This window comes from Megascapheus bottae, chromosome 3 (genome assembly GCF_031878675.1).
Source record: "Megascapheus bottae isolate mThoBot1 chromosome 3, mThoBot2.hap1, whole genome shotgun sequence".
Classification (NCBI taxonomy): domain Eukaryota; kingdom Metazoa; phylum Chordata; class Mammalia; order Rodentia; family Geomyidae; genus Megascapheus; species Megascapheus bottae.
Genome location: NC_143511.1, coordinates 85,166,433 through 85,193,437, shown reverse-complemented (window position 1 = coordinate 85,193,437; position 27,005 = coordinate 85,166,433). Strand labels below are relative to the sequence as shown.

Genomic DNA, 27,005 nt, shown 5'->3' with positions numbered 1-27,005 from the left:
GGAACAAAATCCTTTTCTCAACAAGACATAATTAAGGCCTTCCTTCGGCACCTCTTCTCTCACTGGGACGGAAAGAACAGCAGCCCTGCCTTTCTTCCCAGACACGGCCCGGCCCACCTCAAGCCTCAGAATGGGATGCGGGGTGCACTTTGAGCTGGTGCCAGTCCTGGCAGAATCCGGGGTCAGCTCTGAGGATGTGAGGCCAAACCCGCGTGCACACACATGGCCAGGTGCCCACAGTGGTGTACTTGGAAGTGAGTGTGTAAGCAGACCCCTCCGGCTTCCCATACCAAGGGTCGGGATGGATGCCGCAGCTCAGGAAGCAGACTGAGGGGAAGGAGGAACTGCCTCTTACCAGCCCTGAGGGGACAGGGACAAGGAAGGGTGTGCGTGATAATCGCCCTCCTCCCAGCATATCAGAGGAGAAGGGCACAAAGTGGGCCCAGGAATGCTCAGCAGGCCAGAAGGCAGGCGCAGCCGAGGTCTGGCAGGAAGGACAAGATGAAAACGAAGCCGGCCTCAAGCTTGCTGTCTGGCAGGCACTGCAGGAAACATCCTGTCCCAGGCCCAGAAGCCTGGGGCTTGCTGACCCTGGAAACACCCACAGGTCTTCCCATGGGTGGACATGAGGGTCTGCTGGGTCAGCAGGGCAGCCCTGGGACCTGCCTGCCCTCTCTGCCCCGCCCCGGTTTCACAGCTTGGCTTGAGTCAGCATAGTGTTGGCACATTCACAGAATGAGATGACTGCACACCCCAGGCCTCAGCCCGGGATCGATGGCCGCCCTCCCGTCACCGAGACTGAACGCCCAGGGTAATCTTCAGGTTCTCATACACCACGTAGCTGATGCTCACAGCCGGGATCACCTTCATGAAGTTGGGGGCCAGCCCCCGGTAGAGCCCAAAGGCACCCTCGGTCCTCAGGATGTGTCTGAAGAGGCTGCTCATGGTCACCTCGGGCGCACCCTCAATGGAGGCTGGGGGAAGAGAGGCCCGAGGTGAGTCAGCGCCTCCTCCACCCCGCACCAAGCTGCCTGGGAGATGGAGACCTGCCTGAGAGCAGCCTTACCTTGTGCTTGCATCCGAGTCCGGACCAGGGCCAGAGGGTAGCTGGCCAGCTGGCCACAGGTGCTGGAGATGGTGCCGCAGGCCAGGAGCACGAACACACCAGGATCTGCACTGTTCACAGCGTATCGCTGCAGCCAGGTGTTCTTGAGGGTCTGTAGAGGGAGGCGCGGGAAGTGAGCACGTGTGTGTGTGTGTCACAGAGACACTGCAGCCATGTCCCAGAACGTGGGATCCTAGGACTATCGTTACCAGAGTCACGTGGCCAGGGCCTCGCCTCACTGAGCCACTGGCCTGCCTGCCCTTTGTTTCTGCAGTCCCGGGGAATTCCTGGCTAGGCCAGGGAGTGAGGCCACGCAGAGGGAGTGCCCCCAAGGGCCACTGTGCTCTGGGATGTGCCTGGGCTCCTAGGTACAGAAAGTAGGGCAGGCAGGGCTCCCAGGCACTGCCAGGCGCCCCTTGCAGCGACCTGAGGAGAACCGGTTACTGTTCTAACCACTTCTATCAGGAAGACAACAAAGGGCAAGGGTGGAAGGCAGGGGCGGAATCCTCACCTCATAGACAGCCAGGTCAATGCCGGCATAGGGGATAATCCCCAGCATGTTGGGGATGTAGCCCTTGTAGAAGGCAGCCACCCCCTCCTTGGCCAGGATTCGCCTCGCACAGTCCAGCATGCCTGAGTACTGGCCCGTTTTCCTCAGGGCCATCCGGGTCTTCAAAACCTGTGACAAGGATGTGGGGAGCATGAGCATGCACAGTCCTCTCCATCCTGGGCCCACAGCTCAGCCCAGGACCCAGGTGGCCCCTCACCTCCATGGGGTAGATGCTGCTCTGGGCGATGGCCCCGGCCAAGGAACCTGCCACAAGCCTCTCATGGATCCGCAGTGTCTCCTGGTCACTTCCAACAAGACGCTTGATCTACAATTGGGAAGAACCGACCAATGCACCCAGAGGCCATAGCACCTGCCCCGAGGTCTCGTGACCCTGGCCACTTCATGCCCAGAAATGGAAGCAAGTGGACCTGATGGCACAGCCAGTGCCAGCCTAGGCCTCTCGTGTTACTTGCTGTCCTCTGGGTATTCCCAATCCAGCCATGGCTCCGTAAGCAGCGGCCAAAGGGCAATTCTCCAGGGAGCTGGGGCCTCACCTGCTCGTAGGCCATGAATTTGATGGCTGACTCGGGGGCGATTTTGAGGACATTGATGCCGTTGCCCCGCCAGAGAGACTTGGCCCCTCCCTCTCGGATCATCTGGGTGAAGCCGCCCACAATGCACATGTTGTTGCTTCGGGAGGCATGGACCTGAGGGAGAACAGGTGACCAGTGGATGTGGCGGGGCCTCGCGCTGCCATCACAGGGGTAGGGTGGGTGGTGTGAGGGCTGGGGGTGGGTAGGGGAAGAAAAGGTCGGGGTAGGGGGAGGCTTCTCTCTGGGCCACCAGAGAATTTGGTTTCATTTTATTGGTTCCTCATCTCAGCACTATGGGGACCAAACACAGCCCATCCTAATTTAGATTCAAGTGCCATCTACTGGGTACTGATACTATGCCTAACACTTCCATAAGGACTATGTCAACACATACATACATACATACATACATACATACATACATACACACATATATACAATCCAGCCCTAAGCCTTTCCTCACAGTAATAAAGCTATACAGTGAGCCTCCCTGAGCCCATCATCCACTCCAACAAAGCTCACAACAGGCCAATCTATGTGAACCTTGCTGCTTCCAGCCTGGCTGAACTTGGTTAAAGCACAGCCATGGACTGCTCCCATTCCTACAACCTTCCTGGGAATTCAATCAAAACTGATAGGCAACCGTCCGAGCCCCTCATTTTTGTAGAAGTTAAGTGGGAAGGAGGGAGCTAGACTAAAGTCAGGGTAGAGTACAGGCCTAGATTTCCTTTTCCCTGAAACCCTCCCCTGGTTATCAGGGGAAACAGAGGTCTAAGAGGGGGAGGAAGGACAGTGCTATCTATTTCTGAGTAGGGCTCCTGGTACAGAAAATGCTAGACACAAGCAATGAGACAAGAGTGACTGGTTTCTGTTCAGAGTGATACTAAAGTCCACTAGTGTGTCCTCACGTGAACATTTCACAATGCTGCCCCTGACGGCAGTCCATCAGGTCAGTCCATCTCTGCCTCTGGACACGGAGCTGCCTGCTGGGCTAATGTCCTCGGGGAAATCATTTCCTGCCATACCACGGATGTCTCGGCCTCTCAGGGCCACTCAAGCGATGTAAGGGGATGCCTGGCTTAAGTGCCTCGGATAAAATTAGATCTTCTATTTGCAAAAAGTCACCTAGGACTGGATCTCCGGGTACCCTGGCTAGAGCAATAATTCTAATGTCATCCACTGGCTTAGACAAGTTTGGACCCAAAAAGGTCAGAGTACTCAGTCAAGGGAGGGGGAATCCAACCATCCACAAACCCCAAGCGAAAAACAGGTAGTCTGGTCTGGACCATGTCGCTGCTCACCTGCATGAGCACCTTGAGCCTGTCCAGGGGGGCTGTGCAGGTCCTGGAAACAGCCCCCGCCCCACCTCCAGCCACCAGGTGTCTCCACCACATCCCTGTCAGCCTCTCCTCCACTGTGAACTCATCAGGGACGGTTAGATTCTCACCCACATCGAAGATCTGTGAAACAGACCAGTAGAGTCATACACAGCCCCACCCAACTCAGCTGTAGCCAAATTAGGGGCGGCCATGTCTTCCACCCTCTGAGGGGTGTATGGTGAAGACGTTGGGAACTGGGATCTTTCCCTTCTCTGCATGAAGAACATGGCAAACCTTGGCCTTGGTGGTAGCCTGATAAGGCCCAGGTAGAAGAGGACGTGAACGTAAAAGGGAGAGTCAGTTATAAAATCACAGGGCAGCTTATTCCTGGCCAGCTCATGTGGCTTTTCAGTGTGGACTGCCGGGCTAGCTAGATGAACAGGATCAGGTCAGGGGTACAAATCCAGCAGCCTGGCAATGGAACCTGATCGTACTGGCAGAACATTACATAAGGCCTCAGCAAACAGAGGACTGCCCTGCCTGGGTTAATACCTGCTTACTGGAGCTGGTTCCAGCTGGCTCTGCTTTGACCCAAGGCTGCAGGCCAGAGACAGAGGCCGATTACTCTGAACACTCAAGCTAGCCCCTTCCTTTCACCCAAGAAGCCCCTGGCCTGAGACTACAGATTTAGGGAAGGTAAGATTGCCCAGCAGGTGTAGCTTAGCCAGGATCAGCAGGAGGGATAAGGCTGGCATCAGGGGGCTGGGGCAGGGGATCCACCCAGACTCATAGTTCTGAATCTGGAAACACACTGACGGGTAAAACAGCAGCTCCAGGAACACTATGGGGACTTACTGTTTTGTTTTGTTTTTTTTTTTGCCATAAAGAGAAATCAGAATTGGCATTATCCCCACCCCACCCCTGCCCCCCAAAAAGTAGGAAGTGAAAGGACATCGATTCGCTCTCCACGTGTACTCTCCTTGGAGTCATTTCTTCCTGGCTCCCTGGAGATCAAGAGGCATCAGGGGAAGGGAATTTGAAGTGGGCCATGAAAACCCGTGTGTAGGGACAGACCTTAGGTGTTTCTGGCAATGGGAACCTCCCACAGACCCGGGAAAGCCCTGCTGTCCACACACAGTGTTTGGGGAAGTGGAAGCATGTGGCTGGCTGCATTGGGCTGGCAGTGGAGGGGGCAGTCTTGCTGCTAGGAAGAGACAATCAGGACCTGACCCACCCCTGGGAGAGGGACAAGATGACAACTGCCAGGGAAGAGGGCCTGTAGATGGATCGGGGAAGGTGGCCTCACCGTGGAATGCTTCCAGTACAGAATGATCTCGGGGATGTTCTCCACGGGGTGCAGGAGGTGGTAGTCCCTCCACTCATTCCAGTCGATGGTCATCGTGCCATTTTTATCCATGCTGCAAGATAAAGGTGTGCTCATGTCTATCTACCAGTAGCATGGCCCACCTCGCAGCAAGGCTGAGGGCCTGGCTACAGCCACTCAGGTACCTGGGTGCCCATGAGAAACGGCAAGGTGACTGATACCCCCCCATGGCAAGAAACAAAAAGCAAAACCCAAAACAGGACTGTGCTGACCCACGAGAACCCCACTTAGGTCAGGCATGGAAGTCAGGGAGGGGCAGTCACAGGTGACACGGATACTTACTAGGTGACAGGGCCCCAGAAGTGGCCCGTTCGTATTCTGACAGACAGACAAAGGAGGATGCAGAGGAGAGAGGAGAAACAATACAAATAAGTGCTCTGAGCAGACGTTAGTAAGGCAAGCACATACCCAAAGACATGACAGGCAGCACAGCTCAAGGTCAAGCTGCCCCAGTGACAGGCCCAGGAGCCCCGGGCCCTACGAATTGGGAAAGGCTCAGCCAGAGACAAAGAACTCCCAGGGCTGCCCCGCTCACCACTGAGCTACCCTCAGAGGCAGCGCCTGCCAGCATGCAGTCCGTTAGCTGTGGGAGGAAGGAATACGGTGCAAGCCCCTCCCCGCTTCCTAACCAGGAAGAGAACAGGTTCAGGGGACACCTCTAGACAACTTGGGAATCCCTTTCCTTCTCTTCTTGGGGCCATGGTAGATGGAGTCATTCCAGTCATTTTCAAGCAATGACCTGGACACGCTGGGCATGGGTGGCTCATGCCTGTAATCCTAGCTACACTGGAGGCTGAGATCTGCATTTCATGATTCTCTTATCTGCAATGAACCACCAAAAACCCAGAAGCAGAGCTGTGGCTCAGGTGGTAGAGTGGTACTCTTGAATGGAAAAACCAGGGGTTGTGCCCAGGCCTTGAGTCAAGACCCAATACCGACACACCAAAAAACAGGTGTGTGTGTGGGGGGAAGGGAGAGCCAGTCTGTAAATCTGGGGAAAGCTTCCCCTTGGGACTTGGTTACTTTGATTCTTTATGAAAACAAGAAGGCCAAGTTCAAGGAAACAAGTCAGCATAGTGACAGCACCACAGGTTAGTCCAAGAACCTTTTTTTGCATCACCCCAAACGCAGAGGTTGCTGGGTACTTACCTCTTGAGAATCTTTTCTGCCTGCTGCTCAGAGATCTTGACTCCCAGGTCCCGCAGGGACTGCATGATCTCCTGTGCGTCGATCCGCCCTGCGGGGACAGGAGCAGTGAGCAGGGCCTAGCATGTGGAAATGCCCAGCCAGCGCCCCACAAGCCAGACCCAGCCTCACCATCATTCTTTTTGTCCAGACTCTTGAACACAAGTCTCAGTTTCTTCTCATGGTCTTGGAGGTAATGGACAAATTCCTCAAAGTCCAGCTGCCCGTCAAGGTCCTTGTCACCGGCTTGCACAATTTTCTAGAAAACAAAAAGAATCTGTGGTTTGTTCAGAATCTGCCTTTTCCGGTCCCTGGTGGGGCCCCCTTGACCAGAAAACTGCAATCTGGAACAAAGGTCACAGCAGTGACCCAAGATGCCCCATGGTCCCAGGAAATACGAGTCCTTCCCAAGAAACCTGCTACGTCACTTCTCAGCTTGCCAGTTACTATGTGGAGATCCAAGGGCTGGCTAGAAGCCAGGAGAAAGCCCACTGCTTCCCTGACAAAGCTAGGAGAAAGGAGGCCCCAGGAAGAGCCCTCCAGACAGAGGCCAGCAAGGCAGCCTCTGCGAGCAGAACGGCAGCATTCCAAGACCAGTGTCTTACATAGCCAGGGGAACCGCTTGGCAACCTGCAGGACTGTCCCTTGCACCAGGCCTCCCAGCTTCCACAGGAACTGCAGCCTGCTCTTTCCAAATGGCCCCTGCCCCACATTGGCCCAAGAACAACTTGGTGGCTAAAGTTAAGGTCGAGGGCAATGACTGCCTAGCAGAAGTTCTGCCAAGGGAATACTCTGGAGACTGAAAAGCAGAAGCCAAGGGTGACTATTCTTGGGCAGGTGCTTCATGGCACTGCCAGTCCCAGGTCTTAAACGCCAGATGATATAACTGAGTCCTGAGCAGGCCCTGGCAACCAGGATAGCATTACCTAGCAAGAGTCAAGTGACCTGGGGCAGCTTTAAGAGGTTCCAGAGCTCTGTACGTGTGCCATGAGCTGCGCTGCGCTCAGCAACTGCAAAACATTGCCACATTAAGAGGCTACATTAAGAGCTTAAGAGATGTCAGGGTCATGTGAAATGCTTTACTGAGTCCTGCCAAACAGCTCTAGGAAGTAGGGCTGACATTTCCTCCATGCCAGAGCAGAAAACAGGAGTTGAGACCAGAAAGTTGTAGTCATGGAAGGCAAGTAGTGGGTAGGATTCAAGCGGAGCCTGTCTCCTGAGCCACCTTCCCCCAGATACTGCTGCCACCCTAAAGGTGAATCTCAAGAACATGAGACAGACATGAGTTACTTCACCTCAGCAACACCCAGAAGCCAGAGCAGAGGTTCCCTTGAGGAATCCAGTTAATCGTCCTGTGTTTCCTGATTCTCCACCAGACTCCATTCACTCTCCACAACCAAGATGCTATGTCAAGATGGTCGGGCTGATGGACCATCGGCCAGCTTGTGCTTACCAACGGTCATTGTCATGGCCTCTCCCTTAGTTACAGCCTGACCCCTGATAGGGGTTAACCCTAGACAGACACCCTGAGCCCTAGCACAGCCAAAAGCTTGGTGTACAGGGTGTGGCTGGATCTAGGAACAGATGCTGACATGTCTTATAGGCTACCTGGGCTTATTCAGTTCCTGCCAACATCTGTGCTCTCAACCAGGAGTGGAAGAAATTTTGAATGGGACCACTGCTCCACATTTCCAGCTGGAGCAGACACAGCCCACAAGCCATTTTAGGAGGAGGGATAGAGTTCTAGTCCCAGGCTGCCTCCTACCAAGGCGATCCATGAATGCACGTTTCTGCGGTGGTGTCTGTCATAGACAACCCAAGACTGTGTTCACTGCAGCTGATTTAAAAATATTCTTGAAGAGCTGGACGAGGTGGCGCATCTGTATAATTCTGGCATTTGAGAAGGCTGAGGATGAAGAATTTGAGGCCAACCTAGACTATATTGTCCTGATCAAAAAAACAAATCCAGTCTCTTTTCTGGAACATTCAAAACACCTCCAGCACCTGCATCACCAGCACTGGGGACAACTCAACCCCAGTGAACTAAGGAGGCAAGTGACCCTTCTACCCGGCAGCTCAGTTTCCCCTCACCCAAGGGTCAGGGCCCCTGCTGCGCCCTGCTTCCCAGGCTACCCTGCCCTCCCACGCTCAGGAATGCCAGCTCCAGCCCCGGTGGCTTCCGAAGAGGAGCCTTTGGGACTCCCCACGAACCTCCCGGGCTCCCGGCCTCTGTCTCAGCTAAAGGGACTCCATCCCCCGGAATTCCAGCCTTCCTCGGAGGTGAAGGCAATCACTCCCGCTGTGACGCAGGGCTTGCCACGTGCCAGCTGGGAAAGATTCCCACCCTCAGGCCGCTCTCCGCCCGCACACCTGCTTCCACTGGCGGTAGGTGGAGAACTCCTGGGAAGGGATGAAGACGCTGAGCTTGAGGATGGACTTGAGCTCCGCGGGAAGCCCCTTGGACTCGAAGTACTGGAACTCGGTCTGGGCCTCCCCGACGACCGGCACGTACAGGCACAGGCACAGCATGCTGGCCGGGCGGGCGGGGGAGCGCGGAGCCCGGCGGGAGGCAGACCGGGCGCAGCGGGAATGCGGGAACCGGGAAGCCGGCCTCTGATATGCCGCGCCAAGCCCCGCCCTTTGGCTTAGTTGACATAAGGCCCCGCCCACTGCGAGCCCGGCCCGGCCAATGAGCTCCGGTCCAGCCCGACCCCGCGGACCGCCTCGGGTTGCTCAAGGGAGAAGAGCAAAGCTCAGGACTGACGTCACCGGCTCCCGGCGCCCCCGGGCCGAGCCAGGCTGCAGGCTCGCCCGGTGTCCTCCCAGGCCAAACACACCTTCACTCCCGCCTGCCAGCACCTCCGAATAAACAGACGACGGCCAGTGTTCATACAAGGTCCCCAAATGCGTCACTCGATGAGCGTTTCTCCCCTTAGTAAATCATTCCCAGAAGAAAATTCAGCAGATGTAGAAAAAAAAAAAATCAGTGCCTGCTGGACACTGGCCTGGTGTGCCTGGGACAGGAGTCCAAGAGCGGGTTCCCCAGCCATCCTGCAGCAGGGCCCACCCTGTGTGGAGCTGCCCCAGGCCTTCCAGCACAGCTCTGATGGGCTCCCGCGCCCGAGCACCCCAGCCCAGGGATGAAAACCACTTCCATGCCGTTACTAAGCAACCCATTCCCTGTGGGCCTCAAGGCACAGAAGAGGACCAAGGAAGAGGAGGGAACTATTGTCCACAGGTCTTTGCTGAGGGACTGTCCAAAATCTTAACTCTGGGGCCAGCGGAGGCCTTCTAGTTTTCAGGCCCAAGTCTACATGAAACACTTGAGACCTTGTCTAATTTAGCTTTCTGACCTGGAATTTTGCTGCTCCATATGAGCCCCCCGCCCCTTTGCCTAATACCCATAAAATTTGACTGCCAATTTGACTGAATGGAGAAGCAGCTAGATTAGTTTTGAGTGTGCATGTGAGGGCATTTCCAGAGAGAATTAACTAAGAACAGGAGGCCTGTCCCGAATGTGGGCAGCACCATCCCATACGCTGGAGACCAGGTAGAAAAAAAGAAAAAGGGAAGCTGGACAAGGAGGCCCACAACTGTCCTCCTAGCCACTTGGGAGGACAGCAGTTGGAGGCCAGCCAGGCCTCCCTTTTCAACCCATAGCTGGGAGCAGTACGCATACCTGTCAGAAACTGCAGTACTATTCTCAGTACAGACATACATACGTCCAGGAGTGTGACTTAATGGTAGAGTGCTTGTCTTGTCATGCCCTGGGTTCAATTCTTCAGTACCTCATAAACAGAAAAAGCCAGAGATGGCGCTGTGGCTCAAGTAGTAGAGTGCTAGTGCTAGCTATGAACAAAAGCTCAAGGACAGTGCCCAGGCTCTGAGTTCAACCACAAGATTATCCCCCCAATCAAAAAAAAAAAAAAGAGAGAAAGGAAGAAAGAAAGAAAGAAAGAAAGAAAGAAAGAAAGAAAACGAAACTACACAGGGCTCAATATCCAGCACTACAAAAGAAAATTAAATGAAAATTTAAAAAATTGGTCCCAGCCGGGTGAGGGGTGCGGTGGCTCACACCTGTAATCCTAGCTACTCAGGAGGCTGAGACCTGAGGATCAAGGTTCAAAGCCAGCCCAGGCACAAAAGGACCTGGGACTCTTACCTCCAATTAACCTCTAGAAAACGGAAAGTGGGGCTTGGCTTAAGGGTGGTAGCCTTGAGCTGAAGAGCTCAGGGACAGCACCCAGGCCGAGTCCAAGTCCCATGACCCACCAAAAAAAAAAAAAAAAAAAGGCCTCTTAATTGTACAGCCACTTTGTAAATGCTTGGTAGAAATATCACAAAAATTTCCACAAGACAACCTAGCTGCATAACTCCTTTAGGAAATGAACTAAAAATAAATAAATAAAAAGAACATGCCAGGCCCTGAAAAGAACTGATCGTTTGGAGGCTTAACCTACCCCGTGCCCGCAAGTTCTACCCGGTGCCTTCCTCACAGATCTGCACTGTGAGGAATGAGACTACGTCACTCTCTCATTCCTTTTACGATGTACCACTTCCTAATATAGATGAAATCTCGCTCTGGGGATGGATAAAAATGGATAACTATCATTTGGAGATCAACAAAAATTAAAAGCACTTCTCGACTCATTAGCAAGTGTTCTGTGCAGAACTGTCATGAGGATTCTAGAATAAGAGCTTGACTTGAACTCTGTGGATGTTTCTTAGCACTCGCTTGATCCAGGGTATAGATGCTCTCCCTGAGCTTTTTTTTTTGCCAGTCCAGGGACTTGAACTCAGGATCTGAGCACTGTCCTTGGGCTTTTTCAAGCCGAGAGCTCTACCACTTGAGCCACAGCACCATTTCCGGCTTTTTCTATGTATATGGTACAGAGGAATTGAACCTGGCTCTTCATGCAAGCTAGGCAAGCACTCTACCACTAGGGCAAACTCCTGGTCCATGACTTGAGTTTAAGAGTAGGCCTTGTAGCCTACTGGTAGAGTGCTCACCTAGCATGCATCAAGCCCTGGGTTCAATTCCTGGGTACCACATACACAGAAAGAGCTGGAAGTATCACTGTGGCTCAAGTGGCAGAGCCCTAGCCTTAAGCAAAACGTGTCCAAGGACAGTGCCCAGATCCTGAGTTCAGGTCCCAGGACTGACCAAAAAAAAGCAGGCCTTGGGGTGCCCTGGTGCAGATGTGATAAGATTGGGCAGATTCCTATTCAGCCTTCCCTAGGTCCACACACTCAGCTGTTTCCTAAGCAGCCCAACCCAGAATGTTCTGCTTTGGAGCTAGTGTACCACACATCTATTGCTGGGTCCCTGAGGGAAGAAGGCTTTCGACTCAGCTGGTCTCTAAGGAACCAAGACATGAACAGGATCCGCCCTCTCCTTCCCTGTCATAGTGAGTTTGGGGCCTTGTGCTTCCTAATCAGGTGCTCTGCCTCTTGAGTATTCCTTGCCTCCCCTTCTTTGTCTGAGATCAGGACTCAACTCCGCATCGACACTTCTGTTCCCTGGCTAGTCCTCCACTACTTGAGCCATGTCTCCCACCATTCTTGCCTTTGTTTTCTGGATAGGGCACCATGGATAGGGCAAGCCCGGCTTGAATGGGCACCTGTCTATGTTCAGTTAGGTCTCCCTTCCTCCCTCCTTCTCCCCACCACCTTGTTCTCTCTCACACACAACTGAGCTCAGGGCCTGCAAACCGTCCCTTAGCTTTTTCACTCAAGGCTGGCGCTCTCTCACTTTAGCCAAAATTCTACTTCAGCTTTTTGGTGTTTAATGAGAGGTAAGAGTCTCATGGACTTTCCTGTTGAAATCTAAGAATCCCTGTTCCAAGCCAGCCTGGGCACAAAGTCTTTGAGACTCCTATTAACCAACAAAGAGCTGAAGATGGAGGTGTGACTGGGATGGTACCGTGACAGCCTTGAGTGAAAAAGCTAAAGGACAGCACCCGGGCCCTCAGTTCAGGAGCTAGTACTGGCATGAGAGAAAAAAACAAAAAAGAATCTTGTATTCTATATTGTAAGAGGAACTTCACAGTATTGTCGAATAAATGCAACAGAGGTCATGACTCTACACAGACCAACAGTTTCATGGGACCAGGAAATGTCCTCTGAATATTCTGTGACAATCAACATATTATTTTACAAGGCTGACATCAATTGTATTACAACATTAGTGTTTCGTTGGTGGTGGAGGTGATGTTGCTAAAGATGGAACGTTGTACCCTGTTGAGTGACTACGTCAGCACCAACATTAGCTCTGGGTATGTCCATGTGTGTGCACCAGGTGTGGGGTTTGAACTCAAGGCCTGGGTGCTGTCTCTAAGCTGCTGCTTTTTTTATTTTTGTGCCAGTCCTGGGGCTTGAACTTAGGGCCTGGGCACTGTGCTTGGACACATTTTGCTCAAGGGTAGCACTCTGTCACTTAAGCCAAATCTATGTATGTGGTTCGGGGCAATCAAACCCAGGGCTTTGTGCATGCTAGGCGAGCACACTACCACTAGGCCACATTCCCTTCGCTTGTTTTGCTCAGACTAGCATTCTACCACTTGAGCCACAGACTTCTGGCTTTTTTTTGGTAGTTTATTGGAAATAAGAGCCTCATGGACTGGCTTCAAATTACAATCCTCAGATCTCAGTTTCCCAGTAGCTAGGATTTTGTTTTTGAGCCAGGGTCTTTCATGTCATGGCCTACTGAAGTAGTCCAAACTGGCCTTTAACTCAGTAGTGTGGAATTATATATAACATTACAGCGACATTTGGTTTTGTGGTCGTGAGAGTTGAACTCTGGGCCTGGGTGTTGTCCCTGAGCTCTTCAGCTCGAGGCTAACACCCTACCCTCTTGAGCCATAGTGTCACTTCCACTTTTCTGGTGGTTAGTTGGAGATAAGAGTCTCATGGACTTCAGTGCCCTGGCTGTCTGAACCACTATCCTCAGATCTCAGCCTCCTGAATAGTTAGGATTACAGGTGTGAGCCACCATGCCTGGCAATTACATACATTTAAATTGGTGTTTGCTTACTTAGTTAAAAGTCATCCATCCCACTAAGTTTCATACGTAGTCAAGAACTCCATTTGTTGGGCTGGGAGCACAGCAAGCTGGAGATTTGTTCCTCTGAGTTCAAATCTCAATACTATACAAAAGAAGACAAAAGACAGAAACAAACCCACACCCTCCAAATTCAATATCAGACACCAGTGCCTCACACCTGTAATCCTAGCCATTCCAGATTCTGAAACCTGAGGGCTGTGGTTCAAAGCTAGCTCCAGCAGTAAAGTCTCTCCTCGAGATTTACTTCCAGTTAACCAGCATGAAGCTGTCGGGAGAGCTGTGGCGCAAGTGGCAGGGTGCCAGCCTTGAGTGAGGGGCTCTGGGATCATCCTAGGAGCAAACAGACCTGGGGAGATAACCTCATTTGCCCAAGTCCCAAGACTGTCAGTGACACAGCATGGTTTTTCAGCAATACCCAAACTGATACTTTAGAAAAGAGATTTTGGAGCTCAGTTCCAGGTAGACGTGCCATCAGCAACATCACATACGGGAAGGTAGGCAAAAGGTGTAACTTCAGCAAGTTTAACGTTAGCTGAGAACAAGAGCTTTGAAGGCCAGGTGGGCAGGGCAATGAAGCACCAGCAAGCAGGCTTGGATTCCATTCCCTATGACTCCCCAGCTCATGGCTCTCCAAGATCAGGGCACAGCATAATGCACTGTGGAAGACTCTTCTCTGCCCTCTTTACTTATTCTAATTTTGTGACCCAGATCTATTTGCTTCCTCTCCTCAGATGTCTATTCCTTCCACTAATATAGGAGAACAATGGCCAGCACTAGATCCCTTTCAATTCAATGGTGTCAGATTCCACGTCATTTATAAAGGAGCTGATCTCACTAGCGTCTTTCCACTTCGGATCTATTATGTGCCAAAACAAAACAAAATAACCAAGCAGGCACTTCCTGTAAGGGCTGGAATACTATGCATAAAGAACAGAGCAGGTACATTCCCAAAGGGAATGTAGCATTAGGTCAGGATGTGACTCCTCTTCCTCTGCAATGACTCAGACCAAGGCAGAAAGATTAATATATGAAAAAGCCTCACAAGCTCCACCTACCTTCAAGGCTCTCCAGTCTCACTGGCTGCTGTGGCTGCAGTGTCTTTGGATGATCAGGTTGCCATGACAGCCCAGTGTAGCCGGTTTCCAGTGAAACCTGCCTACATTTGGCAATTACACACACAATGAACAAAATTCTGAGCTTGGGAAGACAGCCCCTCAGGATTTACAAGCTCCAATGCTGCGAGGCCACCTTCCACTTGAGACTAATGGCTTTCTTCCCAACTGCAGATTAACTATAAGACTAAGATAAAAAGGAAAACTGGAACAGTTCCTAGAATTAAAAGCTTTCAGGAAGGAACCTGACTCAGACAGACATTTACTCAGAGGAAGCGAGAGCAAAATGTAGTAGTGCTATTGGACAACGAAGAGCCTGAGAACCCAAGCCTTCTGAAGGCCTCCCTCTGACGAAGGGTCAAAGTAGGGCACTTGGTGTTCACATCTTCCATGCCTATTGGGCTACATAAACACACACTACTCAGTTTTTAGTTTATCTGCTGTGAAAGCATCTACATTCAGATGTGCTTTCTCCCTGCCTTCAAACCAGCTGCTCAAATCCCTTCCTGGGGCTCCCCCAAAACACAGACAGCCAATCAACCGTGCAAAAGGGGATCCCTGGATCTCTTGACTCTGCAGGCCAAGCACAAGGCTGATCAGAACAGCGAGTCCTACCTGAGGCAATCCCTGGGGCAGAGCTGGCAGGGGTGCCCATATAAGCTGGGAAATGCAAGTTAATTATTAAGATGATCATTTAAAAAATAAGTGATTTTAAAGCCAGCCAATGCAGGCCAGAAAGCAAGCAGGAGTGTAGATTAAAAAAAAAAAAAAGTTCCTTATAGGGCCAGGAGTTTGGCCTGCGGTAGAGTGCTTGCCTGGCATGCACAAAGACCCAGGTTGGATTCCTTGGTACCACATACATAGAAAGAAGCCAGAAGTGGTGCTGTGGCTCAAGTGGTAGAGCTCTAGCCTTGAGAAAGCCCAAGGACAGTGCTCAGGCCCCAAAGCTCAAGCCAAGGACTGGCAGGAAAAAAAAAAAAAGGAATTGAACTAAGGGCTTAGACACTGTCTCTCAGCTTTTGTGCTCAAGGCTAGCACTCTACTACTTGAGTCATAGACCCACCTTTAACCTTTTTCTTTTTTGTGTGTGGTGAATGGAAATAAGGGTCTCCTGGGCTTTCTTGCCCAGGCTGGCTTCAAACTAGAACCCTTAGATCTTAGCCTCCTGAATAGCTATGATTACAGGCATGAGCCACCAGAGCCCAGCACCACTTCTGATCTTGTCTAAATCTAGTGAAAGGTAGAAAGTGACCCTCCCTGAGCTCATTCCGTTTGCACTTGTCAAGCATGACACAGGCTGCAAGGCCTGACCACTGCAGAGCTCAGCACCGGGCAGATTCCCCTCAATGTCAAAGCTCACCTGATGCAAAAGTTGCTACAGCAAAAGTCCCTCTCGACTCACAAAGGCAAAAGGAGCATTGATTTCTTAAATATAGTCATTCAACTCGACAAACATTTTGGGGTGTATCTGAAATATGCCGAATACAGGGTAAAATCCCCACTACCTTTTTCTGAAAAGATTCACAACAACCAAAAGCTCAAGAGGTAAACAAGGTCACGCATATGAAGAGGACAAATCTCAGTCAAATGCCCATTTTCAATTTGTTCTAATCCTGAGAATTCAGCTAGCTCTACTAAGCATTTTTTTTTTCCAGACCTGAGGCTTGAACTCAGGGCCTGGGCACTGTTCTTGGGCTTTTTCAAGGCTAGAGCTCTACCACTTGAGCCAGAGCACCACTTCTGGTTTCCTTCTATGTAAGTGGTGCAAAGGAATCAAACCTGATCTTCATGCATGCTATGCAAGCACACTACCACCAGGCCAAATTCCCAACCCAAGCATTGCTTGGGTTCTTAAGAGGGAGTGATGGAGAAAAGGACAAAGCTTCAGACATACGTGGAGTTCGATTTCATTTGTACCTATTCTGGTTTAACCTTTCTGCCTCCGTTTTCTCATGTACGATGTGGGAATATTCTATCTTACCTTGGCTCTTGTGGAAGCAGGATATAGTAACCTAGGGCTCAGACCAAAAGTCTCTGGACTTGGCTGACCCTGAGGAGTAGCTGTGGCATTCCTAGAGGGCTACAAGCTTGTATATTTCATGATGCCACCCTCTCCTGGGACGTGACCTTATCCCTTCCCTCTTCCTCCCAGGCCCAAGATAACCTGGGTCCCACAGAGCCAAGGGGAGTGTGACCTTTGGGCACGTCAACAAGATCTGTCCCTAGCTTTTAGGCCATTACGTGAAATTCCCAGGGTACCCTCTTCTGCCCTCTGGCTGATTCTGTCTGGACTGTTGGGGTCAATTAAAGACAATCCACTTGAGATCATTCCTTACTTTTGAGAAAGGGCTTCCTGAAGCATTTTTTACCAATTCTAAGGAAAATCTTACTTCAGGGCCACGCTGGGGTGGCTTTAGCAGGCAAGAAGGCTTTAGAGTGGCCAGAGAAAGATTGTGTAAGGAAACTGTGCACTTTTTCACTGCCTAATACTGACACTAACTACCCTCCCTCCCCCAACAAACTGATTTCAAGTCCCTCCCCCACTGCACTCTTTTTCTCTGGGGAAATGATCCTGGAACAACCTGGAGATTTGGAAGTTCTCTCTCAAGAATGCCATTGTTACCTTAGGAAATTGCTCTGCAGGTCCAACCACCAGTAAAATGGTGGATCTCTTTTCTGTGGCCTCATCCCTTCCGTCCTGTTTGCCCAAAAAGCTTGTCATCTGGTCTCCCTGAGAAGGAGTTTGGGTGCCTCTGCCTTCAGGATCGGTGTCCTCTCGGGAACCTTGGCACCCAGCCGCAAGGAAAAGGCTAGACAGAAAATGCCCCAACATCTGCAACATGCCGGTCTCCTCCAAATGCCACGGGTGGTGGCTGTTCACTTCAGAGGGACGTGACCACAATACCAAGGGTCTCTGGCTAACAGCTTCCTGGGGCTGGCGTGGGGAGGTCTCAGGCTGGAGGCTCTGCATGCAGGGACTGCTTCCTGCTTTTGCAAATTCACTCACTAGCACTGCAGTCGGTGGTGCCTGCTCTGAGGAGTTCACTCTGAAGATGCTGACAAGACTCCTCTGGTCTTATGACCCATAAAGAGAGCAGCTGGGCTTCTCCAGTTCGAGCCCTTCTGCAGTGGCGGTGATCAAAGGTTTGGCTTTTTTTTTTTTTTTTTAAGAGGAAAAAGTAATATCCAAACAGACCTCTCCTGGAGGCTGAAGCAACTTCAGAGCTTGCTGTCATTCAGTGCCCGGCTCCTCGCCCAAGCCCAGGACCCGAGCATCCAGGCTGCATTCTCACTGCAGCAGCGTCTGGCCAATCACCTCTTCCGACACTACCAAGTTCCTTATCCCTCCAATCACAGGCTGCAGACAGCCTCCTGCACCCCAAGTCCGCAGGGAGGTGCGGACACAAGCCGCTAACTCAGGTTGAGTGCAGAATCCACTGGCACACGGGGGTAGTAACTTCTTACTCTTCACCAGGTGGATTTCAGGATGGCAGTCACCACATTTAACAGGACCCAGAGTCCTTAAAGCCATTTAAGCAACACTCCCTTGTTCCTTCTCCAGCTCTCAGTGGCAGAAAGCAGCCACACCATAGCTACTACTTCTAGGTCTCCCAGGAGACCAGGAGCCTGGGGACAGGAATCGGATCACAGTCCTGGACTTTCACTCCTAGTGCCCCAAAGCAAGCAGACTTACTGTAGATTACACTGAGAAAATGTAAAAATGGATTAGTTTCAGCAGACAGATGCAGGAACCAACTATGTCATTCTTGCAAAGATGACCCTTTGATCTCATGGCTCATGACTATTCATTTTTTCCTTTTTAGTGGGTAATAGGAGGTAAGACTCATGGGCTTTCCTGCCTGGGTTAGCTATAAACTATGATCCTCTCAGATCAGAGCCTGAGTAGCTAGGATTACAGACATGAGCCACCCACTTCTTTTAAAGATATAAGCACACACACACACACACACACACACACACACACACACACACACACACACACACAGAGTTTAGTTAATTTTGTTGAGGAGAGTATGAGGGAAGATATCCTCATTGAAGAGCAATTAAGTTACAGCTGCCAACTTTTTTTGTTTGTTTGTTTGCCAGGCCCGGGGCTTGAACTCAGGACCTGAGCACTGTCCTTAGGCTTTCTCAAGGCTAGCGCTCTGCCACTTGAGCTACAGCACCACTTCCGGCTTTTTCTGTGTGTATGTGGTACCAAGGAATTGAACTAGGTCTTTGTGCATGCTAGGCAAGCACTTTACCACTAGGCCAAACTCCCGGCCCCAAGTGCCAACATTTGAAAAACTCCAACCCTTTGACACAGCATTTCTACTTTTCAGGAACTTATCCTGTAGATACACAAGCACACACTGTATGTCCTGCTGGCATCTACACAGAAGATGAGCTTTGTCTGGACTCCTCAGAAGTGGGTATCTAGAGTGTAGTGCAACCCACAAGGAATCCCTGTGCAAGGGTTAAAAGCGCAAAGTGGCTCTCGCAGCAAGACCGTTCCTAATCTTTCACACATGTAAAACCACCTCTAAAATACCCATGTAATTGAGAGGGTTTGGGATTGGGAAGGCATTTGGTGATTTCAGGAAAGGAAGTCTGGTGGGAGATTTGTTTTCAATGAATGGTCTATCTTGTGAAATTGAACTATGGATATGATCTAGGCATACATACAAACTTCTAAATAAATACAAGGTTTATTTAAAGGGAAGATAAAAGACCAGCAAACAAGACAGACAGGTCAGAGCTGCCATGAAAATCTGAACGACTCTGTATCAGTTGCCTGGGTTGCTGGATGATTAGAATAAACTTAGCTAGAAACAAGTCAGACTTCATGTTCAGATCCTGGCTATCACTTCACCAAAGCTGTGAGAGCTCAATTACGTTTCATTGGCTCTTAGTGATTCAATACGCAACATGAGAAATTCATCCTTCCTATAATAAAAAAAATCTAGACAAAATGCCTGAAACAATGTCGTTAAGCCACTGAACAAGAGGTAACGAAGGACAACAGTGCTTCCTGAAAAATGGCCCAGCTTCCCATGTGGAATTTCCTGGCTATGAGGCCCAGGGGAGGGAGACCCAAATGCAGCCCATGTCTGTCTATGTTGAAGAGATGGGGCTAGGAGACCAGGACAGCTGGTTTGCAGGGCAGGATATCAAAGAGGAATCAGCCACACTCCAACTGTGCTCTGAGGAGGTGTGGAAGGACTCCTGGAGTTAGAGCATAGGGGATGAGGAAGCTACCACTGCAGAGATCACATGGAAAACATAGCTCTTACTTCCACCAGCCAGAATTTAAAAAACAAACAAAAAGAACTTACAATGCAGGAAGCTCAGAACCAGCTGTAGATGCATGCTATTCCTGTCCCAACGGTGACAATGACAGCATGGCCTGCAATGGTTGATTCTGGGGGCACCAGAATGAAACTAAAGAGTGTTTATAGGAATGCAAAATGATCCAATAGGCAACAAAGCAAAATCCAGAACGGGACAAGGTGTTGCCCATCTACAATCATAGATACTAGGAGATTGAGACAGGAGAATCAGAAGTTTAAGTCCACCTTGGGTAATCTGGCCACATCCTGACTAGAAATAAAAATGTTACAAAGACAAAAAGAGCTGTGGATGTAGCTGAGTAGTACATTACCCGCCTAGTAAGAACCCAGGGTTTGAGCCTAAGAATTGAAAGCAGAAACCTCTGGAGAGGTAGCTCTCTGATAGAGCAAGTACAAGACCTGGAATTCACCCAGCAAAAGTAAATAGGCAGATAAAAACTCAGATCCCTACAAAGGAATGAAGAACGCTGGTATGAATATTGTGGGCAAATAAAAATTAATTTTTATCATGATTTAGATACCTTTAAAAGGTATTGCAGGGGGCTGGGAGTTTGGCCTAGTGGTAGAGTGCTTGCCTAGCATGCATGAAGACCGGGTTCAATTCCTCGGTACCACATACATAGCAAAAAGCTGGAAGTGCTGCTGAGGCTCAAGTGGTAGAGTGCTAGCCTTGAGAAAATCCAAGGACAGTGCTCAAGCCCTGAGCCCAAGCCCAGGACTGGCAAAAAAAAAAAAAAAAAAAGGTATTGCAGGGAGTGGCTATCAGCAAGAGGGGGCAGGGTGAAGAGTAAGAGTGCTTAAGGTTCAAGTTAGATACAGTTATATGTATTTTTAAAATAGCACAATGAAACCTGCTGAAATTGTTTTAAGAAGGGGGAGGGAAACAGGGCATGGTGGCTCACGCTTGTAATCCTAGCTACTCAGGAGGCTGAGATTTGAGGATCAAGATTCAAAGACAGCCCGGGCACAAAAGGACCTGGGACTCTCTTTTTTTTTTTTTTTTTGCCAGTCCTGGGCTTGAGCTCAGGGCCTGAGCACTGTCCTTGGACTTTCTCAAGGCTAGAGCTCTACCACTTGAGCCTCAGCACCACTTCTGGCTTTTTTCTATGTATGTGGTACCGAGGAATCGAACCCGGGTCTTCATACATGCTAGGCACACACTTTAACCACTAGGCCAAACTCCCGAGGACCTGGGACTCTTATCTCCAATTAACCTCTAGAAAACTGGAAGTGGGGCTTGGCTCAAGGGTAGGGCTGTAGCCTTGAGCTGAAGAACTCAGGGACAGTGACCAGGCCTAATTCAAGTCCCATGACCCACAAAAAAAAAAAAAGAAAGAAAGAAAAAGAAGGGGGAGGGAGGATAGAAGAGAGTTACACAGGGGATGGGATTGATGGGTGCATTGTTTACATGTATAGAAATGTTGCATGTATGGAAACCCCACTCTGCACAACTACTGTATGCTAACAAAAAAAAAGTAAGTGCCTATAGCTCACGTCACAGTCCTACCTTCTCATGAGTCTGAGATCTGAAGATTGCAGTTTGAAGCCAGTTGGGGCAGAAAAGTCCCTCTGTGACTTTAACTACAATTAATCCCTCAAAAGCCAGAAGTGTGTGGGGCTGGGAGTGTGGCTTAGTGGTAGAGTGCTTGCCTACCATGCATGAAGCCCTGGGTTCCATTCCTCAGTACCACATACACAGAAAAAGCTGAAAATGATTCTGGCTCAAGTGGTCGAGTGCTAGCCTTGAGCGAAAGCAGCTCAGGGACAGTGCCTAGGCCCTGAGCTCAAGACCTAGGTCTGATAAAAACAACAAAACAAAAATCAGAAGTGGGGGCTGGAAGTTTGGCCTAGTGGTAGAGTGCTTGCCTAGCATCCACAAAGACCTGGGTTTGATTCCTCGGTATCATACACAAAGGAAAGCCAAAAGTGGTGCTGTGGTTCAAATGGTGGAGCGCTAGCTTTGAGGAAAGCCCAAGGACAGTGCTCATGCCCTGAGTTCAAGCCCCAGGACTGATTTAAAAAAAAAAAAAAAACACAAAAAACAAGAACACAGAAGTGGAGTGAGTTTCTTTGGCAGATTCCCTCAGCACAGTTCTGCTGAGGTGTCTGACCTACAGATATAGGACGTGTCCACGTGCCATCCTGTTCCTAGATGTGAATGATCCCTCACACCCAAGAACTGCCACTAGGGTTGTAGTATTATAGCAACTGACATGTAACCCCAAATAAATTAATGATCTACTAGCTACTACTGGCTTGGCCTATGCTGTGGTATAAAAAAAAAAAAAAAGATACGTGCTGTGTTATGTCCCAGTGAAATCAGACAACACAAGTTGAAAGTGCTTTACACTTCGCTGGTGGTTGGTTTGAGTTTTGATCAGTTGTCAGGCTTGAACTCAGGGTCTAGGTGCTGTCCCTGAGCCTCTTTGTGCTCAAGGCTAGCACTCTACTGTTTGAACCACAGAGTCACTTCAGGCTTTTTGAGTAGTTAATTGGAAATTAAGAGTCTCATGAGGATTTTCTTGCCCAGACTGGCTTCAAACAGCATGAGGCCCTGGGGTCCATTCCTCAGTGCCATAGAAAAAGCCTCAAATGGTGCCATGGCTCATGTAGTAGAGTGCCAGCCTTGAGTAAAAGCAGCTCAGGGACAGTCTAGGCCCAGAGTTCAAGCAAAAGATTCACTGAGATTAACTCTTAATTCATCCAGGTACTTGCTCTGCATTGCATGAAGACTGTAGGGCTGGGAGAGGAGTCCATTGCAGTAGTTGCCTTCAGCAGATAGATATCATGGCTGCTTAGAGCATTAGCGCAGCTGTGAGAATTCTAAGAATGACTGACTGAAACTAAACTAATTCTTAGATACAATTCAGAAAACAAATTCAACAACAGAATTAACCGTACCTCCCTGATGTTATTTTTCCTTCTTTTATAGCTTAGAGAGGGAGAGACTATAGGAAACAAAAGAACATCAATTTAAGTTGTGATAGAAAAATGAAAAAAATCACCAGTGTCTCAATGCGTGATTCTGAGCCAGAGGTCCCCCTAGGGTGGGATTCTGGAAGTCATTTAACCCCTGGTCTGCAAAATGTGGGGATAAGTGAAGGGGTTGAGTCCTAATATCCTCTAGGCTCAAACACAATCTCAAGTCATTACTAGCTGGGCCTGGTGACATCAAACGATAATCCTAGCACTTGGGAAGAGGCAAGAGAATGGAGAGATAGAGGCCAATCTCGGTGGGGTACACCACAAGACATTGTCTCAAAAGATAAATAAGTTGGTGACAACTGATTTGAAACTCATTTGAACAACTTAAAGCTAAAAATGAATAAAGGAAGCCAGGCGAGGTGGCTCACGCCTGTAATCCTAGCCTCTCAGGAGGCTGAGATCTGAGAAGTGCAGCTCAAAGGTTCAAAGCCAGCTCAAGAGACTCTTATCTCCAATTAATCACTACAAAAATGGGGCTGCAGCTCAGGGAGAGGGAGGTAGCCTTGAGCTGAAGAGCTCAGGGACAGCGCCCAGGCCCAGATTTCAAGCCCCATGACCTACCAAAAAAAGTGAATGAACAAAACCTGTCAGCAATGGTAGAGCGTACAGGTATGGACAAAAGACCAATAGGCTGGCTATGGTGGATAGGAGGCTATTTTTTAATTTTTTTTATTTTTTTTGCCATTTCTGGGGCTTGAACTCAGGGCCTGAGCACTGTCCTTGGGCTTTTTCTTCAAAGCTAGCATTCTGCCACTTGAGCCTCAGCACCACTTCCTGCTTTTTTCTATGTATGTGGCATCAGGGAATCGAACCCCGGTCTTCATGCATGCTAGGCAAGCACCCTACCACTAGGCCGAACTCCCGGCCCCACTTCTGGCTTTTTCTATGTATGTGGTACTGAGGAATCGAACCTGGGTCTTTGTTGCATGCTAGGAATGCACTTTACGACTAAACTCCAGGCCCCTATATGGAGCCATTTCTAACCAATAGGACAATAACAGTTTGCTCTGAATCTTGGTGACCTCTCAGGCTGGGTTAGCTCAGGAGAAGAACAATATGGCTGGTATTTTAATGTGTTTGGAATTTTCTCACAAAGACGTGTGTGTGTGTGTGTGTGTGTGTGTGTGTGTGTGTGTGTGTGTGTGTGTGTGTGTGTGTGTGTGTGTGTGTGTGTGTGTGTGTGTGTGTGTGTCTGGATAAGAAACTGCAGCTGGGCTGGCAGCTTGGGTACCAGGACAGCACTACCCACTTCCCCACTGAGATGAGCTCTGACTCACCTCCTGCTTCCTGGAAAGCCAGCCACGAATGTGAGGCTGCAGACAGGCAACTCTTCATGGCCTATGTTTGTTGTTCGCTTACTCTAAAGGCTAACACATCTTCTCAGGTGTTGTGTTGGGTCTTATAGTCTGTATTTTAGAACAACGTATACCTTGAGTCACTGCTTCCTGAGTGCCAGCGAGGGCCTTGAAAGGCTAAGATGGATTATGGGAGGCATGCCCGTGTCAAATTGAAAATAAATGTAAAGATATTGTGTTTCAGGACAGGGTCTCTCTGCGAAGCCCAGTCTGGCATAGAACTTTCTAAATCTCCTAGACTGGCCCATAAACTAAAATCCTCCTGCCTCCTTTCTCAGCAGAGAAAAAAAAATTAATAAAATAAAGCACATTCACCCTTGGTGTACCATCACCATGATCAACCTGACGACATTTTCATCATCTCAGAAGCCCCACAGCCCTTCCCTGTTACATTATTACATTTCCTATCTCTCTACACACCCATTCTCTTCCCAGGCCACCCTCAATCTCCTATGGTTAACAGTCCCAGTAAAGTCTACATGACCAACTCCCAGAGTACACTGCCTAGGCCAAGAAGCCATAAAAGTTGTGCCTGGTATATCACATGAAATGTCCATGACAACCCCTGTTTTAGCAGTAGCACAGATGAAAAGAAGACAATAGGCTTTAGATTCTTAAAGGGCCCCACACCGTTTTTGTTGTTGTTGTTGTTGACCCTTTGTTTATGAGCAACAGGTGTAAGGCAATAGATAGCATTCAGATAACAAAGAACTCGCAGGACCCAGGATATAGCCACATGGAATGTACTGGAGTGCCACCTGTGAAAAATGCCATCTTTCAGGGAAGTCTCCCACACTGGGTGGGAGGCTGGCCGGTGATCAGATGACTGGTGGCTAATCCTCTAGTTCTTTTTTCTTCCTGATATTGTAGCTTGAACTCAGAGTCTGGGCACTGTCCCTTTGGTGGTGGTATCGTTGCTTTGCTCAAGGCTGGTGCTCTATCACTTGATCTACATCTCCACTTTTAGATTCTTGCTGATTAATTGGAGATCAGCCCCTCACAGAGCCTAAGAATGTGGCTTAGGGGTAGAGTGCAAAAATCTAAGCAAAAGCATGAAGCGCTGAGTTCACAACCCAGTACTTGCACAAAATTAAAAGTCTATACAGACACAGACACAGACACAGACATAGACAGACAGACACACACACACACCCGTCTTACAGTTGGCTCCAGTGATCATGACTGAGAGCCAGGGATCAACACCATAAAATCAATTTTATAAATTAGCTCAATCCAATGTGCAAATAGTGGTGCTTTTCCTAATAGGCCACAGTCTTATTCCACTTGATGCCACCCCCTTCTATGATTGATCCTTCTGTACATTACCTTATCTACTCGACCTGTCTGGTTAAACAATGCCAACTGGACACTAACGATCTCCATCTAAACATTTCAAGTCCAGAGGGATTGCCTCATGTGAAAACTACTTTGGGGTCAGGAGTTTGGCCTAGTGGTAGAGTGCTTGCCTAGCATGCACAAAGACCCGGGTTTGATTCCTCGGTACCACATACTTAGAAAAAGCCAGAAGTGGTGCTGAGGCTCAAATGATAGAGTTCTAGCCTTGAGGAAAATCCAAGGGCAGTGCTTAGGCCCTGAGCTCAAGCCCATGACTGGCAAAAAAAAAAAAAGAAAACTACTTTGGTCAAGGACAGAAAGAAACAGGACAGGGTGGGTTTCTCTAGGGAAGTGAAAGGCTGGAGAATCTTGAAATCTCTACTTTGAAAACAAAACATGTGGCTGGGAGTTTGGCCTTGTGGTAGAGTTCTTGCCTAGCATGCATGAAGCCCTCAGTACCACATAAGCAGAAAAAGCTAGAAGTGGCACTGTGGCTCAAAAGGTGAAGTGTTTGCCTTAAACAAAAGCAGCTGAGGGATAGTGTCTAGGCTCTGAATTCAAGCCCCAGGACTAGTGTCTCATACACTTTACACCACCCCTACGCCCCCGCCCTGCCCAGGTTGACTTGGAACCAGGATCCTCAAATCTCAACCTCTTGGGTAGCCAGGATTGTAGGAGTCACCAGCACCTGGTAATTTTCTGGTTCTACCAGGAGGAAATAGCTAAAAATAGCCTGTGAAGACTTAGTGTACTAAGACCAGTCCTGTATTAATACTTTGTGTGTGTGGGGGGGGTCATAGGGCTGAGCTTGGGCACTGTCCCTGAGCTCTTCAGCTCAAGGTTACTGACCTACCCTTGAGCCACAACCCTATTTTCTATTTCCTAGTAATCAATTGTAGATAAAAGTCTCCTGGACTTTAGTGCTGGGGCTGGCTATGAACCTCGAGCCTCAGATCTCAGCTGCCTGAGTAGCTAGGATTACACCTCACCCAGCTTAAAACTTTTTCTTGGTCAGTTGTGGGGTTTGAACTCTGCTGTCCCTGAGCTCTTCAGGTGAAGGCTAGTGCTGTACCACTTTGAGCCACAGTGCTACTTCTAGTTTTCTGGTGATTAACTGGAGATAAGCGTCTCTCCAACTTGGGGCCGGGAGTTTGGCCTAGTGGTCAAGCATACACAAAGACCCAGGTTTGTTTCCTCAGTAATACATACATAGGAAAAAGCCAGAAGTGGTGCTGTTGCTCAAGTGGCAGAGCTCTAGCCTTGAGAAAACCCAAGGACAGTGCTCAGGCCTTGAGTTCAAGCCCCAGGACTGGCAAAAAAAAAAAAAAAAAAAGTCAGGCCAGGGTTTGGCCTAGTGGTAGAGTGCTTGCCTTGCATGCATGAAGACCTGGGTTCCATTCCTCAGTACCACATACGTAGAAAAAAGCCAGAAATGGTGCTGAGGCTCAAGTGGTAGAGCTCTAGCTTTGAGAAAGTCCAAGGACAGTGCTCAGGCCCTGAGCTCAAGCCCAGGACTGGCAAAAAAAAAAAAAAGTCTTATGGACTTTCATGCCCAGGCTGGCTTTGAATTTTGCAGCTTCCTGAGTAGCTTTGATTATAGGGATGAGCCACTGGTGCCCAGATACATTTTGTGGGTTGATTTCATCCACAGCTACATGTAGCTGGACT

The 27,005-nt window shown here is 49.5% G+C and overlaps 1 protein-coding gene across 6 annotated transcripts in view; it reads right to left on the bottom strand.

Moving 5' to 3' along the window:
• Positions 1-212: 212 nt before the first annotated feature.
• Slc25a25 (solute carrier family 25 member 25) overlaps positions 213-27,005 on the bottom strand; it is a 35,850-nt gene continuing 9,057 nt past the window's right edge. The window contains exons 1-11 of one of the 6 annotated variants that reach the window (XM_090330715.1): positions 16,935-17,599; positions 6,269-6,395; positions 6,101-6,188; positions 5,234-5,269; positions 4,874-4,985; positions 3,550-3,708; positions 2,210-2,362; positions 1,873-1,980; positions 1,617-1,784; positions 1,067-1,217; positions 213-974 (exon numbers count right to left, since the gene is read on the bottom strand). In XM_090330715.1, coding sequence (XP_090186841.1) covers positions 790-974; positions 1,067-1,217; positions 1,617-1,784; positions 1,873-1,980; positions 2,210-2,362; positions 3,550-3,708; positions 4,874-4,985; positions 5,234-5,269; positions 6,101-6,188; positions 6,269-6,395; positions 16,935-17,282 — 1,635 coding nt within the window. In that variant the 5' untranslated portion in view covers positions 17,283-17,599 and the 3' untranslated portion in view covers positions 213-789. Of the gene's footprint in view, positions 975-1,066; positions 1,218-1,616; positions 1,785-1,872; positions 1,981-2,209; positions 2,363-3,549; positions 3,709-4,873; positions 4,986-5,233; positions 5,270-6,100; positions 6,189-6,268; positions 6,396-8,506; positions 8,701-16,934; positions 17,600-27,005 lie in introns of those variants that run through there. The other 5 variants (XM_090330719.1, XM_090330717.1, XM_090330716.1 and 2 more) reach the window with 5 other exon arrangements.